Below are 20337 nucleotides of genomic sequence, written 5' to 3'. Positions count from 1 at the left end.
ATATATATATGTATCACGGAGTCACTTTATAGCAGAAATTAGCACAATATTGTAAATCAACTGTACTTCAATAAAAAAGTAAATTAGAATCTATTTTGATTTATGGAGAATTGCATCTTATAAGTACTAAGACTTCTGGTCCAAGACATGGTAGAGCTTCATTTATTTAGTTTTTATTAATTATTTTGTGTACCACAATGTAAAATTTTTTTAATGTGTCATTCAGCTAAGATGTTTTCTATTTTTCCTTATAATTTCATCTTTAACTCACAGGTTATTTGCTTTCCAAACATTTAGGGAATTTTTTTTTTTTTTTAAGATACCTTTATTGTTGAGGACAATGTTTGTGTCCCTCCAAAATTCATATACTGAAACCCTAAGCTCTAATGTGACTGTATTTGGAGACAGGCCCTTTTATTGAAGTAATTAAGATTAAATGAAGTTATAATAATGGGGCCCTGATCTTATAGAATCAGTGTCCTTAGAGAAAGTGACCCAGAGAGCTCACTCTGTCCTTGTGCATACACAAAGACGTCATAGGAGCAAGAGCAAGGTGGTGGCCACCTGCAAGTTAAGAGAAGAGGCCTTAGAATGAGATCTGTCTTGCTGGTACCTTGATCTTAGACTTCCTAAGCTTCCAGAATAGAATTTCTTTTAAGTCACTCGGTCTGTGGTATTTAGTTATGTCAGCCCAAGAAGACTAATATAGTTATTTTTATTGATTTCAGTTCTATCTTTTGAAATTTATTGGACTTACTTTATTGACCTACCATCAGTCTTTGTGAACATTTCCTGTGTGCTACAAAAGGATGTTTATTTTACAGTTGCTGAGTATGTTGTTCTGTAAATGTAAATTAGGTTAAGTTCGTTCTTAGTGTTATTCAAAGATGCCATATTTTTACTGACTTTTCTGTTTATTTGTTCTGTCAGTTACTGAGGGAGAAATGTTGAAATCCACATGTCCTTTTTGAAAAAGTTTTATTTGTTTATGGCTGCACCAGGTCTCCGTTGCTGTGCATGGGCTTTCTCTATTTGCAGTGAGTAGGGGCTGCTCTTCAGTTGTGGTGCCTGTATTCCTCATTGCAGTGGCTTCTCCTGTTGCAGAGTACAGGCTCTACACATTTGGGCTTCAGTACTTCCAGCACGTGGGGTCAGTAGTTGCCTCAGTAGCAGCGGCTCCCCTGGGCTCTGGATCGTGGGCTTAGTCGTTGTGGTGCATGGGCTTAGTTGCTCCATGGCATGTGAATCTTCCCAGACCAGGGACTGATCTGGTCTGACCAGATCTTCCTGACCAGAATCTTCCCTGACCAGACACTGGCAGGCGGTTTCTTATCCTCTGTACCACCAGGAAAATCCTGCAAGTCTTTTTTGACTTGCCTTTTTCTCATTTCAGTTTTTGTTTCATTGATATTCAAGTTCTGTTATTGGTGCATCCATATCTAGTGTTTTAATGTCTTCTCATGAATTGACTCCTTTTTTTAAAATCAGGAAATGTCCCTTAATTATCCCTTGTAATTTTCCTTATTCTAAAGTTTACTTTTTATTACATTCAGGGGACCAGTCCAGCTGCTTAGTATATCTGTGTTCATCCTTTTAATTTTAAGGTGCATTTACCCATATATTTATGATTTCCAGTGGTGTTCATTCCTTCATATCCAAGCTTCTGTTCCATATTTATGTTTTTGCCTGACAGACTTCTTTAATATTTATCGTAGTATAAATCTGCTTATGTCACGTTCTGACAGCTTTTGTTTTTCTGAAAAAGTGTTTATTTTGCCTTACTTTTGAAGGCTGTATTCACTAGACATAGAATTATAAGTTAATTTGTATTTTTCTTTTAGCATTTTAAGATGATGCTTCATTGACTTGTGGCTTGCATTGTTTCTAAGGAGAAGTCTATTGTCGTTCTTATCTTTACTCCTCTGTACTTTGTTGTTGCTCAGTCATGTCCTCCTCTTTACGACCCCGTGGACTGCAGCACGCCAGGCTCCCTGTCCATCATCTCCCGGAGCTTGCTCAAACTCGTCTGTTGAGTCTATGATGTCTTTATACTTACTATGTCCTTTTTCCCTCTGACCGCTTTTAAAATTTTCTCTTTATACCTGGTTTTGAGCAATGTGACTATGATATGTATTAGTGTTTGTGTGTTTGTTTTCTTTTGTATTTATCCTGATTGGAGTTTGAACTTCTCAGATTCATTTATATTTTCATCAAATTTGAGCCAGTTGTTTTCTTCAGACATTTTTTTCTATCTCCCTTTTTTCTTCTCCTTCTGGAACTGTAGTTATATATGTATTAAACCATGTACCATTATCCCACGTGTTACTGTGGTTCCCCTACACTTTTCTCCTGTTGTATCGAATCTGTTGTCATTCACATCTAGTGTATTTTTCCTTTCAGACATGCAGTTTTTAAACTTATTAGTTTCATTTTCCTAAAAGAGCTTCCATTTTAACACACAGATCAATAGAACAAGATAGAGTCCAGAAAGTAAACCCATATGCATATGATCGATTAATCTGTGATGGAGGAGCTAAGACTATACAGTGGAAGAATGATAAATGTATCATTTATATCTTCAGTAATGATATTGGAAAAAACTGAATGCTAAAGAATGGAACTGGACTACTGTTTTATGCCACACCAAAAAATCAGCTCAAAATGAAGGCAACTTCAATATTTGAGAAAAAAACTTCCGTTTTCTCATTATGTTTGACTTCCTTTATTTTCACATAGTTGTAATAGCCTTTTAAACATCGTTGTCTGCTAGTTTCATATTTCTGATTCTCTTTCTCTTGACCAATTTTTTTCTTGATTCTAGGTCATGTTTTCTTCTTTCCTTGTTGTTCAGTCAGTCACTCAGTCAAGTCTGACTCTTTGCAACCCCATGGACTGCAGCACTCCAGGCTTCCCTGTCCTTCACTATCTTCCGGAGTTTGCTCAGACTAATGTCCATTGAGTTGATGAAGCCATTCAACCATCTCATCCTCTGTTGCCCACTTATTCTCCTGCCCTCAGTCTTTCCCAGCATCAGGGTCTTTTCCAGGGAGTCAGCTCTTTGCATCAAGTGGCCAAAAGTATCAGAGTTTCAGCTTCCACATCAGTACTTCCAATGAGTATTCAGGGTTGATTTCCTTGTATTGACTGATTTGATCTCCTTGCTGTCCAAAGGACTCTCAAGACTCTTCTCTAGCACCATGGTTCAAAAGCATCAGTTCTTCAGCACTCAGCGTTCTTTATGGTCCAACTCTCACATCCATATATGACTACTGGAAAAACCATAGCTTTGACTATATGGACCCTTGTTTTCTTCTCAGCATGTTAAAAGTTTTTAATTAGATTTTGGATGTTGTGACTGGTTACATTGCTCAGTGTCTGCATTTTGTTTTGTTGTATTAACATTTCTAGTATTACATTGTTGAATTTGTTTTGGTAAGCAGTTAAGTAACTTGCAGATCAGTTTTACCTCTTTAGGACTGTTTATAAACTTTTCTAGGGTGAATCTAAAGTAGCATTCACTTCAGGAATAGTTGAACCCTCCAAATGTTCTAAGTGGGTTGCCACTGAATTATCACTGAGGATTTTGATTCTGGTTGGTTAAAGGTCTCTTTACCTTGTGTTAACTTTTGAGAATTGCTTAGCCTGTTACTAGTTTTTATTTGTCTACCCTCGTGGAGTTTCACTTAATGTATACATGGCCTCTCAGTAGACTCATGCGAATACCTGGCAGTCTGTCTTGTACTCTCTTTTTTTTGGTCTAGCTTCCTCCTTTCCAGAACTTTGCCCTTCCAGAACTAACTTCCAGCAGCCTCACCCTCCCCAAACTCTGATCCCCGTTTGATCTAGCCAGTGAAGCTGCTAGATTCTGTTTGGGCCTTACACCTTGTGGTAGTAACTCAGAATTTTCCTTTAGAAAGCTATGGTGATTACAGAGCTACAAGGTTTTAATTCAGCAGCCTTTTAAGAGGATTATGTACCATGACAACAGAGAAGGCAATGGCACCCCACTCCAGTACTCTTGCCTGGAAAATCCCATGGACGGAGGAGCCTGGTAGGCTGCAGTCCATGGGGTTGCTAAGAGTCGGACACGACTGAGTGACTTCACTTTCACTTTTCACTTTCATGCATTGGAGAAGGAAATGGCAACCCACTCCAGTGTGCTTGCCTGGAGAATCCCAGGGACGGGGGAACCTGGTGGGCTGCCGTCTATGGGGTCGCACAGAGTCGGACAAAAACTGAAGTGACTTAGCATAGCATAGCATACCATGACAAAGTGCAGTTTATTCCAAGAATGCAAAGATGGTTCAATATAAGAAAATCAGTTGATATGCTACAACATATTAATAGAATGAACAAAAAAGAGCCCACATTATCATCCCAACACATAGAAAAAGCATTTGAGAAAATTTCCTTTCCATGTTAAACACCTTTCCATGTTAAAACCACTCAGCAAAGTAGGAATAGAAAGAAACTTCCTCAACATGATAAAGGTCATATATGAAGAATCCATATATGACGTATATGGATACGTCATACTTGGTATAAGAAACTTTTCTTCTAAGATCCAGAACAAGACAATATGCTTCGGTTCACCACTTCTGTTCAAGATGGTGTGGAAATTCTATCAAGAACAGTTAGGCAAGAAAAAGGAAGGCATATAAATTGGAAAGGAAGAAGTAAATTGTCTCTGTTCACAAATGGTACAGTCTTATGTGTAAAAAATTCTAAAGATTCCACCAAAAAAACCCCAGAATTAATAGCAAACTTGGCAAAGTTGCAAGATACAAAATCAACACAAAATTAGTTGAGTTTCCTTACATGAGCAATTTGAAAGGGATATTAAGTAAACATTTCCATTTATAATAGCATTAAAAATAATAAAATACTTAGAAATAACTAATGAGACAATAACTTGTACATTGAAAACTACAAAATTTGACTGAAAGAAATTAAAGGCATTAATAAGTGGAAAGATAATCCATGTTCATGGATTAGAAGAGTTAATATTGTTAAAGTGACAATGCTATCCAAAGTGATCTGCAAACTCAGTATTTATCAAAATCTCATCTGCCTTTTTACAGAAATACAAAAATCCAATCCTAACACTCATATAAAATCTCAGAGGACCCCCTAGTAGCCAAAGCAATCTTGAGAACAAGAACAGTGTTAAGGGACTCACAACTTCCTGATTTCAAAACTTACTGAAAATTACAATATTCAGAACATTGTAGTGCTAACATAAGAGCAGATGTATAGAGCTGTGGGGAAGAACAGAGAACCCAGAAATGAGCCTTCTCATATATGGTCAAATGATTTTTGAAAGGACACCACCACTATTCAGTGAGGGGAAAGACAGTTTTTTCAACAAATTATGTTGGGAAAACTGGATATCTACATGAAAAAGAATGAATTTAGATCCTTGCCTTCCATTTTATACAAAAATTAACTAAAAATGCATCAACTACTTGAATATGAGAGCTAAGACTAAACTCTAAGCTAAGCTAAGCTAAGAAGAAAAGATAGGGAAATTTTTTTATGACATTGGATTCACTGATGATATTGTTAATGTGACACCAGATACACAGGCAGAGAAGAAAAAAATTAGGTTTTACCAAAATTAATAATTTTACGACTCAAAAGAGACTATAAAGAGAGTAAAAGATAACCCACAGAATGGGAGAAGATATTTGCAAAGCATGTATCTGATACTGAATTAATACCAGTGTACATAAAGACTGCTTAAAACAACCTCATTCAAAAATAAGGCCTTGAGACAGTTCTTTAACGAAGATACATAAATGGGCAATAAACTCGTGAAAAGATGTTTGACATCACTAGCCTTTGGAAAATCAAAATCAAAATCACAGTGAGATACCACTTCACATTAATGAGAATAACTAATTGTCCTAAACCCTCCCCAAAATGAAGATGATAAGCATTAATGAAGATGTGGATAAATTGGAACCCATAGGCAATGCTTTTTGGAATGTAAAATGTGGTACATCTGTGATAGAAAACAGTTGGGCAGTTCCTCAAATTGTTGAACATAGAATTACCATGTGATCCAGCAATTCAGTTCCAGATATATACCCCAAAGAATTGAAAGCAGAAACTCAGACAGTTGTATACCAGTGTTCATAGTAGTATTATTCACAGTAGCAAAAATATGGAAACAACCAAGTGTCCATTGACAGTTGACTAAACAAAGCGTGGTATGTACATGCAGTGGAATGTTAGTCATCCTTTAAAAGGAATGAAATTCTGATACATCATACAACATGAATGAATTTGGAAGACATATTTTGTGGAATACACAAGACACAATGAACAAATTTGTCTAGTTCCACTTATATGGGGTATATAGAATAGGCAAACTCACAGTGAGAGAATGTATAATAAAGGTTACCAGGGGAAGGGGAGAGTGAGACATTATTTTTAATGGATGGAGACTTCTCTTTGATATGATGAAAAAGTTGCAGACATGGACAATGGTGATGGTTTCACAACATTGTGAATGTACTTAATGTCGCTGAATCGTACTCTTTAAAATGGTTAAAGTGTTAAATATTGTATTGCATATATTTTACCTTTAAACAAACAGTAAGTTGTTTTTCCGTTAGAGCTTGATTTTATGCTACATATATTTTGCCATGAAATGATTAAATGAATAATGGGTTGTGTGACCAATAGAGCTTGACTGGTATCTAGGGAAAATTATTGAGATTATCTTGGGATAGAAAAACTTTCAGGTAGATAGGGGGAAGGACTGTTCTACAGTCATTATCCCAACATTGCTTATTCAAGCCAGCCCCCAAAACAAGTTGATTTATGCAAACTTTTTTTCTAATGCAGTTGTTCATATTTTCTACAAAGATACAGCATAGCAAAATGGTTTAAAACTTATACTTAGCAATCAAACACCCTAACTTAGTGTCAGAGCTTTACAAAGAATTAGCTGTGTTACCTTTTAAAAAGTTACTTAATCTCTTCATGCCTTACACTTACCAAGTTCATCTGTAAAGTGTGATAACCTCTTCATGTGTTTATTGGGGAGATTAAATGGGATAATGTATGTAGAGTGCATGGCATTATACCTGGTAAACACTTAATAACTATTAGTTGCTGGTCTTATTTGTAAACAAGCACAAGATCCAAGCCTGTAGACAGGAAGAGGCCCCAGGAAGGCATTTCTTGTTTCATTTTACAAAGCTCTTAAACTAGACACACTTTCTTTCTCTCCCAGTCATATGATGGTGTCATTCTTATGCCATCTGTACATTTTTGTGCTTAAACTTCTCCTCCAAATTAGAGACCAAGCAATCCATTTTAATCTTGATGACATTTTAAAAATTTATTGGCTCATTATAATCAGGGTTCACTATGGAGTATGTCTTCATTTATTCACTTTTTAAAAAGTCTATTGAGTCCCTGCCTTTTTCTTTCTCCCTCTCCCTTCAACTGCTTTTGGATAGTAGATGCCAGTACTGAATTAATTAATACCCTTGAGCTCCGTGGGAAAGACTAGAGATCTCTTCAAGAAAATTAGACATACCAAGGGAACATTTCATGCAGAGATGGGCACAATAAAGGACAGAAGTGGTATGGACCTAACAGAAGCAGAAGATATTAAGAAGAGGTGGCAAGAATACACAGAAGAACTATACAAAAAAAGATCTTCAAAACCCAGATAACCATGATGGTGTGATCACTCACCTAGAGCCAGACATCCTGGACTGCAAAGTCAAGTTGGCCTTAGGAACGATCATTAGAAACAAAGCTAGTGGAGGTCATGGAATTCCAGTTGAGCTATTTCAAATCCTAAAAGATGAGGCTGTGAAAGTGCTGTACTCAACATGCCAGCAAATTTGGAAAACTCAGCAGTGGCAACAGGACTCGAAAAGGTCAATTTTTATTCCAATCCTAAAGAAAGGCAATGCCAAAGAATGCTCAAACTACCACACAATTACACTTAATCTCACGTGCTAGCAAAGTAATGCTCAAAATTCTGCAAGCCAGGCTTCAACAGTACATGAACCGAGAACTTCCAGATGTTTAAGCTGGATTTAAAGAAGGCAGAGGAACCAGAGATCAAATTGTCAACATCCGTTGGGTCATAGAAAAAGCAAGGGAATTCCAGAGAAACATCTATTTCTGCTTCATTGACTAAACCAAAGCCTTTGTGTGGATCACAAACTGTGGGAAATTCTTCAAGACATGGGAATACCAGGCCCATCTTACCTGCCTCCTGGGAAATCTGTATGCAGGTCAAGAAGCAACAGTTAGAACCAGACATGGAACAACAGACTGGTTCCAAATTGGGAATGGAGTATGTCAGGGCTATATATATTGTCACCCTGCTTATTTAACTTATATGCAGAGTACATCATGCGAAATGCAGGGCTGGATGAAGCACAAGCTGGAATTAAGATTGCAGGGAGAAATTTCAGTAAACTCAGATACGCAAATGACCCCACCCTTATGGCAGAAAGTGAAGAGGAACTGAGGATCCTCTAGATTGAAAGAGGAGAGTAAAAAAGCTGGCCTACAGCTCAACATTCAGAAAACTAAGCTCATGGCATCTGGTGCCATCACTTCAAGGCAAAATAGATGGGGAAACAATCTTATTTGTTGTTTTTATTAATTTTATTTTATTTTTATTTTCTTGGGCTCCCAAATCACTGCAGATGGTGACTGCAGCCATGAAATTAAAAGACGCTTGCTCCTTGGAAGAAAAGCTTGACAACCTAGAGAGCAGATTAAAAACCAGAGACATTTGCCAACAAAGGTCTGTATAGTCAAAGCTGTGGTTTTTCCATTAGTCACGTATGGGTGTGAGAGTTGGACCATAAAGAAGGCTGAGCACCGAAGAATTGATGCTTTTGAAGTGTGGTGTTGGAGAAGACTCTTGAGAGTCCCTTGGACTGCAGAGAGATGAAGCCAGTCAATCCTAAAGGAAATCGGTCCTGAATATTCATTGGAAGGACTGATGCTGAAGCTGAAGCTCCAGTATTTTGGCTACCTGATGTGAAGAGACAAGTCATTAGAAAAGACCCTGAACATGATGATTGGATGGCATCACCGACTCAATGGACATGAGTTTGAGCAAGCTCAAGGAGATGGTAAAGGACAGGGAAGCCTGGCGTGCTTCCCTGGGTTTGCAAAGAGCCAGACACGACTAAGCAACTGAACGACAGCAACTTCAGCTCCATAATAAATTGTCCTCATCAGTAGGTTCAAAGTCCCTTTTGGTTTTCATTCCTAAGCTTTATCTTCTATCCCTCCCTCACAGATAATGTGTCTTAAATATGTATACATTTTTGTAAATAGGTGACACTGTTCCACATAGACATGTTTTTAAGAAGGTTTTATACTATTGGAGAGGGAAATGGCAACCCCACTCCAGTATTCTTGCCTGGGAAATCCCATGGATGGAGGAGCCTGGCGGGCTGCAGTCCATGGGGTCACAAGAGAGTTGGACGTGACTGAGCATGCATATACACATTCTAGTAATATCAACATTATATTTTAAAATGGTTACTTTGTATATGATTATTCATTGCATCTGTGTTTTAATTTTTTTTAGTTACCTGTTCCCCAGAGGATGAACACCTAAATTGCCGTCAGGTCCTCACTACCACAAAACATGCAGCAATTAATATATTCTAACATTACCCTTGACAAAATGATCACATTGGTCCAAACTGACATGCTTTTGAAATTGAAAGGGACTATTTTAATTGCACTGGGGACAGTATGTGTTTATCAAGATTCCCTGGCAAACCAAGATATGTGGTCCACTTGATGGAAGATTTTCCCTAGACGGAGCCAATAATCATCGGTTGTATACTAGGATAGGCCTTCCCATTCTGATTGTTTCCAGCTGACATCTGAATTGATGCATGTACTGGCTTGATTATTGAATATTTTCAGTACTGCCATTGCTAGAAATTACTCAATGAGGGAGATGTCTGGGTCACAGGTAATAGACAGCCTTAATTTCCATAAGGATGAAAGTTTATTGAGTCCCACAGTCCAGTCTTATCCTATTAATAGACGGATGGAAATTTTAATCTGTCTTCCTTTATTTCAGGATTTTTCACATTTGTACTTTATGTTCATTCATCCTTTCTCCATCAGATTGTCTAGTTTGAGGGTGTAGCAGGCACTACTGTTTTCCTGGCAACTGCTGTTAAAGGAGCTACTCTATGTAGCAACCACTATACAGTTTATAAAGGATTTTTTCAGACTTTATGTTATTGGACCCTACTTTTTGAGTTAGAGAGGACAGAATTGATAATCCTTAGGTTATAGAAGAAGCAACTGAGGATCAAAGGTACACTGACTTGTTTTAGTACACATATTGGGTAAGTTATGGAGTTGAATTTGTGGCCAGGTGATCTGACTTTAATATACTTTTGCAGACTCTAAGAGGGACAGGAAAAAGGATATATTTCTATTTGTTGTTCAAGCAGAGACTGTCCAGCTTTATGTCTTCCTCAGAATATAATGCAATGCCTAACATATAGTAAATGATCAATAATGAATAAGTTGATTGAGGATTATGTAGATATCCATGGGGCCTGGGCTTGAATTGGTAATATTGCTCCTCAGTGCTTCAGAGACTCCTGTTTATTGCAGCGATGCTTCAAGTTAAAGGTAAGTTCAGTTTGTAAGGACCTCCCTGGTGGCTCAGATGGTAAAGCATCTGCCTACAGTGCGGGAGACCTGGGTTCGATCCCTGGGTCAGGAAGATCCTCTGGAGAAGGAAATGGCAACCCACTCCAGTACTCTTGCCTGGAAAATCCCATGGACAGAGGAGCGTAGTAGGCTACAGTCCATGGGGTCGCAAAGAGTCGGACACAACTGAGTGACTTCACTTCACTTCAGTTTGTAAATGTTGTAGCTGAAGAAGGAGACTTCTTGTTAGTCTAGAAGTTGTCATATTAAGTGGTGTGGTTCATTTACAGTTGATGTAGCAATAAGTGTAGCATTATAAATATGCTTATATATTGTGGTGGGGGAAGGAGTAGACTATACTTGTTTGTATATAGAAAATTTGGGGAAGATTTTTTTTTCCACTCTTCTTTTTTAATCACTATTCTGTAGTTTTAAATACCCAGCAGCAGTGTCCTTTTTCTTTCTAATTACTATGTTGCATTCAGCTACATAACATATACTTCCTATTCCCAAGATTCCCAGAGGCAACTCTATTGTTTGGTGAGGATATTGGATTTCATTGAAAAATTTTCTCCAAATTGTTTCTCCCAGTACTGAGAGAGACTGATTGGCCTCAGCGCACCTTGCTGAAACCTGTCACGGTCTTAAGGGTATTTCTTTTTTTTTTTCATTTTATTTTATTTTTAAACTTTACAATATTGTATTAGTTTTGCCAAATATCGAAATGAATCCGCCACAGGTGTACCTGTGTTCCCTATCCTGAACCCTCCTCCCTCCTCCCTCCCCATACCCTCCCTCTGGGTCGTCCCAGTGCACCAGCCCCAAGCATCCAGTATCGTGCATCGAACCTGGACTGGCGACTCGTTTCATACATGATATGATACATGTTTCAATGCCATTCTCCCAAATCTCCCCACCTTCTCCCTCTCCCACAGAGTCCATAAGACTGATCTATACATCAGTGTCTCTTTTGCTGTCTCGTACACAGGGTTATTGTTACCATCTTTCTAAATTCCATATATATGCGTTAGTATACTGTATTGGTGCTTTTCTTTCTGGCTTACTTCACTCTGTATAATAGGTTCCAGTTTCATCCATCTCATTAGAACTGATTCAAATGTATTCTTTTTAATGGCTGAGTAATACTCCATTGTGTATATGTACTACAGCTTTCTTATCCATTCATCTGCTGATGGGCATCTAGGTTGCTTTCATGTCCTGGCTATTATAAACAGTGCTTCAATGAACATTGGGGTACACGTGTCTCTTTCCCTTCTGGTTTTCTCAGTGTGTATGCCCAGCAGTGGGATTGCTGGATCATAAGGCAGTTCTATTTCCAGTTTTTTAAGGAATCTCCACGCTGTTCTCTATAGTGGCTGTACTAGTTTGCATTCCCACCAAGTGTAAGAGGGTTCCCTTTTCTCCACACCCTCTCCAGCATTTATTGCTTGTAGACTTTTGGATCGCAGCCATTCTGACTGGCGTGAAATGGTACCTCATAGTGGTTTTGATTTGCATTTCTCTGATAATGAGTGATGTTGAGCATCTTTTCATGTGTTTGTTAGCCATCTGTATGTCTTCTTTGGAGAAATGTCTATTTAGTTCTTTGGCCCATTTTTTGATTGGGTCATTTATTTTTCTGGAGTTGAGCTGTAGGAGTTGCTTGTATATTTTTGAGATTAGTTGTTTGTCAGTTGCTTCATTTGCTATTATTTTCTCCCATTCTGAAGGCTGCCTTTTCACCTTGCTAATAGTTTCCTTTGTTGTGCAGAAGCTTGTAAGTTTAATTAGGTCCCATTTGTTTATTTTTGCTTTTATTTCCAATTCAAAGCCTTTTGTAATCAAGCTCCACCTACCTTTCCATCTGATCTGAACTGCCTCCCATCCCGTTTCCAGTACCATCTACCCACTATGATAAAAATTAAGAGTTTTCTGAGAGAAACCAATTAGTAACTTAAAATTTTTATAAGCTACCTTTTAAAGAAGTTGAAGTAGTCATCTTCCAGCAGAAGTTCTTTGTATTATGTATCCTTTTCATTCTCTAGCTGCAGATACTCTGTACAGGAGGTAGGCTATTTCAATTAGACATCTCCTACTGCTTCTATCTTTGGCCATGTGTTTCCTTAAATCATAGATTGATTTGCAAGTGCGTATGTTAATACGATGAGGTTCACTTAGGCTTTCATCTCATCCCTTCAAGTATCTGTGTTCTGTTGAAACCAGTAGTAGACTAGTGATTATGGCTGTATTTTTCCAGTTGTGCTGCCAGATAATGTTTTTCATATCTGTTTTATGTGTTTCCTGATATATGTGTTTCCTGTCTCTTTTCTCTTTGCACTGTGTCTTTTGACTTCTACAGCACCGGATGTAAAGAAGGCCCTATTTTCTTTCTTTTCTTTTTATTGCATAGATAAAAAGTGGCTTTTCTCTATTGCATAGATAGAAACCATATAACAGTAGTTTTGTAAATGAAGCCCTTTCCACAACTTATTGATTGGTCCTTGGAAATAGTACCTTGGTAGCCATTTTTTTTTTAATTCAATTTTATTTTATTGTGGTAAGAACACTTAAATGAGGTCTACTCTCCACAGTTTCTTAAATATCTAATACGGCTGTTGTTAGCTGTAGGCACAATGTTGTACATCAGATTTCCAGAACTTCCATCTTGGAAAACTGAAACCTTATACCTGTTTAAAATAATCACTCACTGACGTGAAGAGTAGAATGGTGGTTGCCAGGGGCTAAGAAGAGCAGGAAATGGGTAGTTGCTAATCAATAGGTTATTAGTTATCTATAGTAAATAAGACCCAGGTTCTGGGACGATCCTCTGGAGGAGGGCACGGCAACCAACTCCAGTATTCTTGCCTGGAGAATCCCATGGACAGAGGAGCCTGGGGGGCTACAGTCCATAGGGTCGTGAAGAGTCAGACACGACTGAAGCAACTTAACACACACACACACACACAGTGAATAAAGACTAACACACAGTAATAGTCACTATACCCAAGGGTGTAGTTGTTTGCACTTGAGGCATAAAAGGAAAGAAGAATGAATTTGGTGGTTTAGTCCTGTCATGAGCTGTTATCAGTTACCTTTCCCTGCCACCACCTCAATTCAAAATAGAAAAAAATAAACTCCCAAGGCCATTTCTTCCAAAGCACCACCATACACAAACTCTTCTGAAGGCTGAGAGAAATATACAGGGGAAGGTTTGTTTAAGAATCTCCCTCTCAGTAAGGAACAGTTCATTTGCCAACTAGTTAAAAGCATTGCTTCTTCTAAGCAGGAAAGTCAGTATTTTGGATCCTCCAAATGCTACGAGCAGAATCTAAATCAAATATGAGCAGCACATCTTAGAATTGCCTTAGTTGCCTGTGGTCCGCAAAGCTGACCACTAAGTGCTGAAGAATCCAAATGTGAAATATTTAGTCTTGGGAGCTTGGGAGAATGGCTCCTAATTCTTTTGTTTATTGGTTGAGAGAAGTGCTTTGCGGGTAGAGAGATATCATAAAGGCAAGAAAGAGCTTAGAGCTCAGAGCCAAGATGCCTGGGTTCCTGCCCTGATTCTGCTCTCAGGGGTGGGGGTCGGGGGGCTGAGGTTGTCATGGCTTTCAGGAAGTAGTGTAAACTGATGAAGACAAATACATTCTGTGCAATGATGCATCTTGCGAGCTCCACGGTGGCTCTGCAGGCAGCTAGGCGGGGGAGAGGCTGAGCTAAAGTTGAGCAGGGTGCTTTCCTGCAGGGCTTCTCAGAGCCTTTCATGTCATTATAATGACAGGTGATATTTATTAACCACTTACTGTGAGCCATCACAGTGCTAATGACTTTGAAAAAAATTTTTGTTTTCTTTTTTGTATTCAACTAACCATGTTGATCACTGTGTTTGTGTTTTTAGCCCTGCCTGCTCTGATTGAGTAACTCTGGGTACTCTTGATCTCTGTTAGTGATACTAATCACTGACCTTGCCCATTACTAGCCACCAGCTACATCACAGTCTGGACTTCCCCACCCCGCTTACCCCCTACCACCGCCACTCCCTAACCCCTACCCCTGCCACAAGGCCTTTCCTTTCTCTTTCTCCTTATCTTCTTTAACCTCTTTCCGCCTCTTCACCCCTGTCTCCTTTACAACTCCTCCATGATTTTCTTAGGGCTGGGCTTCAACATCGTCGGTGGGACAGATCAGCAGTATGTCTCCAACGACAGTGGCATCTTCGTCAGCCGCATCAAAGAGAACGGGGCTGCGGCCCTGGATGGGCGGCTCCAGGAGGGTGATAAGATCCTCTCGGTGAGAACTGGCTTCCGCCTCCTTCACTGTCCCTGGCTCCTTAGGCACTAATGCCTAACCCCAGCCCCTTCCTTAGGAAGATTCCTGCCTGCCTTTTTGGATCTGGAAATACAGTAATTCCCTCACAGACAAACGTGTTCCAGTCTGAGAGCGAGTTCATAAGGCTGATTTGTTCGTAAGTCCAACAAAGTGAGCTTCGGTACCCAGCTAACACAATTGGCTACATAGTACTGTACTATAATAGGTTTATAATACTTTTCACACAAGTAATGCATTAAAAACAGAAAATGAAACATTTTAAATCTTATAGTCCAGTACCTTGAAAAGTAGAGGAGTACAGCAGCTGGCATACAGGGGCTGACAGTGAGTGAACAGGCAAGCAGAGTTATTGGAGGAGGAGAAGAGGTGGGAGATGATAGAGCTGAAGGATGCTCAGCTATCGGAGATGGAAGGCAAGCTGCAGTTTCATCAGGCCTTTCGTGACTGGACATTCGAACACATGCTTGCATCTTTAAACGTTCGTATGTAGGGGACTTACTGTATCCAGATTGCAGAGTTTGGTAAGAGGGACCTCGATCAGTTATCTTTAACAGCCCTGCCATAGAGCATGGAGGATAGTACCTCACGCAATGGAGAAGGCAAATTAAATCCAGAATGTGAGGGATTGGTGTGTGGGAAAGGGACTTAAAACTCACATTTTTTGTTGTTCTTTACTTCCTTTTGTTGATTAAACACACTAAAGTGAGTCTTGCTTTACTCCAAAATTGGAGATAAAAGAGGAAGGTAGAAATTGTGTCCTTTTAGACTCAAAGACCCTTTCTAAACTCATTATTTAGAGGAAATTTGGAATGCAGTCTGATTTGGTTATCTGTCCACCGTGCTCTGACTTCACCCTGCTGATGTCTCTAAGAGGGCATTGATTACATGGTAACCATTGATTTTATTATTTTCTGAAAGTTCGTCAGGGGCTCAGACTACATCTTTTTTTAACCATTTATATTCTAGCACAGTGTTTAACATATATATTTAACAAATTAACAAGTTAAGAAATTTAAGAACACCCGGAAAGGTTGGCTGATCTAGAATATAAATAATAGCATCATGGATGGTAATACGCCGTTTTAATCCTTCTCACTGATTGTTTTGCCTCTTTACTGTCTCCTAGGCCCTGTTTATTCATCTGTGAGGTAAAGATAATAATAATCTACCTAAGTTTAGAAGCAGGTTATTTCTTATTGCTCCTAGGAAAAAGACAGTCTAAAAACATGAAGTCAACTTGAGTGATGTGTTAAGGAAAACTTGAGAATAGATTGTTAAGATTAAAGTGTAGCATGTGGTTGGAGACTATGCAGTGTAATGTTTTGATACATAACTGCATTCTCTTCAAAATACTGGGAACTAGGCTTCATGGTGAAGAGGGACTTGAAAAAAGTAGGGTTAAGAAGAGAGTCATTATTCAAAAGGCTTTGGTTAAAGATAAATCATTGAAAAATGAGAATAGTTTAAAGGTTTTGAGCATTCTATGCCAAGCAGTATACTGAGAACTTTAAACTTATTTAATATTATAGCAACCCTATGAGGTGGGTATAATTGTTATGCGTATTTTGCAGCTAAGGAAGCTTAGTGAGGTCAAACAGCTTGCCCAAGGTCATATAACTAGTAGATGGCAGAGGACTTGGTCTGCAAATTTGGAACCTCTACTCTTAACCCATACACTATATTGTCTCCTAAAAGATAAATGAGGAGCTGGGGTTCTTTATCCTAAAGAGAAAGTTGCATGGTGAATTAGTAGAGTTTATGTATGGTTTTACATAAAAACTGAAATTAGTCTTTTCTATTAAGGGTAAAATGACAGAACAAAAGGACATACATCTCAACGTGAGAGAATTTGTTAGACCTGAGCCAAGATAAAGGAGCCTTTCGTACGTGAACCATCACCTCAGAGAGAAAAGAAATTACTGGAAGGTCACTCAAGTGTTTTTAAAAGATATGGTAGGAGATAAATGTCAATGAAGAGAAAAGTAGATGTCTGAAAACCTCAGCTCAATTGTCTTTAAAATTTATAGCAGAGAACTTGACTTTATCAAAATATAAAAAATTTATTATAAAGATCTCTTGTAAGATATAAAACATTGCAACTATATATAAGACATATTCCAAAGAATGATTCAAGTTTATGTTCTGGCCAGATAAGGAAGAGGTATATAAAAGAAGGGAATAGAAAATGCCAGGCAAACAAAAGGCAAAAATATAAGACAATATTCTTACCTGGAAAATTCCATGGATAGAGGAGCCTGGTGGGCTATAGTGCATGGGGTCACAAAGAGTTGGGACATGACTTAGCAACTGAGCACCCATGGTATCTCACTATTGTTTGGGCTTCCCTGGTGGCTCAGTGGTAAAGAATCTGCCTGCCAATGCAGGAGATGTGGGTTCAGTCCCTGAGTCGAGAAGATCCCCTGGAGAAGAAAATGTCAACCCACTCCAGTATTCTTGCCTGGGAAATCCCATGGACAGAGGAGCCTGGTGGGCTACAGTCCATGGGGTCACAAAAGAGTCAGACACGACTCAGCGACTAACCACAGCAACAACCCTCTTCCCTTCTTCACCATACCTCAAGGAATACAGTCACCCTCACCACAGGGTCTCTCTCATTCTTTGCCTTCATCATAAGACAGATACTGAGAGAAATAGAGAAGACCGAAGAAAAGACAGAGCTTATACAAGAAGAAAAGGCCAGCGTGTTCTCTGTTCTGTCTAGGGCCACATTCTTTGTCTCCAGTTCCCCTTCTAAGAGTGTGCTGCAAAACTTAAATTCTAGATCCCGTTTCTTAAGAAACATTGCCTCACCATCCTGTTCCCTCTGTATCCTTAAGTGTACTTGTTAGGTGTTAACCATTAAATGGTTCCACCTGTTCTTGAGCTTGCTTTATCTCTTTGATGTACTTAAGTGCTCATTTATAATTAACTTTGGAGTCTCTATAAAATGATGCTAAATTATTTATTGGCCTGTATTCCCATTTGTTCTTTAAGGACTTCCATATTTTCCTCACATGGTTATTTGCCCATGTTGTAAAATTTGCTCCGACTATATCTGGTGCTAGGTAATCAGACTAAGAATATGTCCTTTCTTTAGTATATATTCGTTTTTGGTAACTAATAGAAGTATCGTTAAATGACCTAGATTTCATGTGAGTAATTATTGACTATTAGTTTAAAGCTTCCCTGGTGGCTCAGATGGTAAAAGAATCTGCCTGCAATGCAGGAGACGAGTTTGATCCCTGAGTCAGGAAGATCCCCTGGAGAAGGGAATGGCTACCCACTCCAGTATTCTTGCCTGGAAAATTCCATGGACAGAGGAGCCTGGCAGGCTACTGCCATGTGGTCACAAAGAGTCAGACATGACTGGGCAACTAACACTTTCACTTTTCACTTAGGAGATCAGTTGGAAACTAGAAACTCTCATCCAGTCAGTTACAGAGACATTGAAATATGCAGGATCCTTTAGACAGAGTACCTCTAAGGAAAAGTCCTTGTTTTCTCATCTCTGTTAGCACCATGTACACCTGTAGCTGGCACAGAGGAAGTATCTAGTAAGCTAGCTGCTCTGTGAATGAAGCTCCGTCACCTAGGAGCTTATTGCAAATGCAGAATATTAGAAATGAATTATAACATAACTGACTTTTTTGGTTTGACTTTATTAATTGGAACTACATAGTTCTTTTTTCCTTTACTGAAAAAAGAGGATCCCTCCCCCCAAAATGTAATTCATTTCAAGATTTGGGGGAAGAATTAAATTATCCAGAGTATAATCTGAGATCAGTGCTTACTAAATTGAATCCATTCTTTCTCTATATCTTACACATCTGCATTTATATTATCCTGTAGTTAGCACTCCAGTAACTCTTACATTATCCTAAATGTTAGATTATCTTAATGCCGTCCAAAATTATTAATCATCCAAGAAGACTTATTTTAACTCAGTTTACTCCTTTTCTAAGGCAGGAAATGGGAAACTCATTTTTAAATACTGATAATCAGATCAGATCAGTCGCTCAGTCATGTCCGACTCTTTGCGACCCCATGAATCACAGCACATCAGGCCTCCCTGTCCATCACCAACTCCCAGAGTTCACTCAGACTCATGTCTATCGAGTCAGTGATGCCATCTCATCCTCTGTCGTGCCCTTCTCCTCCTGCCCCCAATCCCTCCCAGCATCAGAGTCTTTTCCAGTGAGTCAACTCTTCGCATGAGGTGGCCAAAGTACTGGAGTTTCAGCTTCAGCATCATTCCTTCCAAAGAAATCCCAGGGCTGATCTCCTTCAGAATGGACTGGTTGGATCTCCTTGCAGTCAGCCATAGTCAAAGCAAAAAATCATATGACTCCCCATCGGTTAACTAGAATACCACAGTCTTAACACTGATCATTCAGTTAAAATTTTCTAGCATGTTGCAAATCTATCATATCTCAAGTTTAATACAACTTACAATACCATGAGTTAAGGAAACTGAAGTAACAAGTTTAGCAGTATTCTAAGATTTCTCAGTTGAATAGCTCTTGGTAGTAAAATTGAGGTCCAAGGACCATCTGCCCATCACCTGGCAGTTTATTACAAATGCAGAGTCTCAGGAAACAGCCTGTGGATAAATTTTGAGAAGCACAGCTATAGGCAAGTGTTTTTCAAACATTTCAGATTATGACCTGTAATGGGAAATGCATGCACACACACATAAGCAAAGTTAAACAAAATAATACCTGTCTCTTCTGTATGTGGTGCATTTTGATATGTTGTGTTTTCTAATTTATTTAAAATTATTTCTCGTATTTAAAATTAAATTCTAATCTTGACCCACTGGATTGACTTCACTATCTTTTGTAATGGGTCAACAAACCTGTCTTTGGATAATCACTACTCTAGTAAATGGAAAATCATTGATGGAGTCTGGATGCATAGACTGTGGATTAAGTAGGGTAAGTAGACTGGATGTGAAGAAAGCTTCAAGCAATTTAGGTTAAAGCTAACTCAAACTTCAGAATCACCAGATTACTAGAATAGGGCCTAATAAATTGCACTTTTAACAAATTCCCAAGTTAATGCTTCTGGTCCTGAGACCATACTTTGCGAACCTTTGATTTATATTATTAGGTTGGTACAAAAGTAACTGCAGTTTCAAACCATGAATTTTAAATCATTATAACTAGGATCAAACACACCTTTATTAATCAAAAAGGAACTATTACAATCAACACATTTTTGCCAATGAGAAGTTTTTTTATTCCTGTAGGGTAAAGATCTATACTTTGGGATTCGATGAACTCTTGGAAAGCATTTTCTGCCTCTCTGGTTGTGGAAGCGTTTTGCCTGCAA

At 38.7% G+C, this 20337-nt stretch overlaps 1 protein-coding gene across 1 annotated transcript in view; it reads left to right on the top strand.

The window, feature by feature from the left end:
* Positions 1-20337, top strand: part of SYNJ2BP (synaptojanin 2 binding protein) — a 41270-nt gene that overhangs the window by 11749 nt on the left and 9184 nt on the right. The window contains exon 2 of the mRNA XM_061429279.1: positions 14831-14967. Within this exon, the coding sequence (XP_061285263.1) occupies positions 14831-14967 (137 nt within the window). The remainder of the gene's footprint in view (positions 1-14830; positions 14968-20337) is intronic.

This window comes from Bos javanicus, chromosome 10 (assembly GCF_032452875.1).
Source record: "Bos javanicus breed banteng chromosome 10, ARS-OSU_banteng_1.0, whole genome shotgun sequence".
Lineage (NCBI taxonomy): Eukaryota > Metazoa > Chordata > Mammalia > Artiodactyla > Bovidae > Bos > Bos javanicus.
The sequence above is the reverse complement of the archived record's forward strand: the minus strand, read 5'-3'. Positions and strand labels throughout refer to the sequence as shown.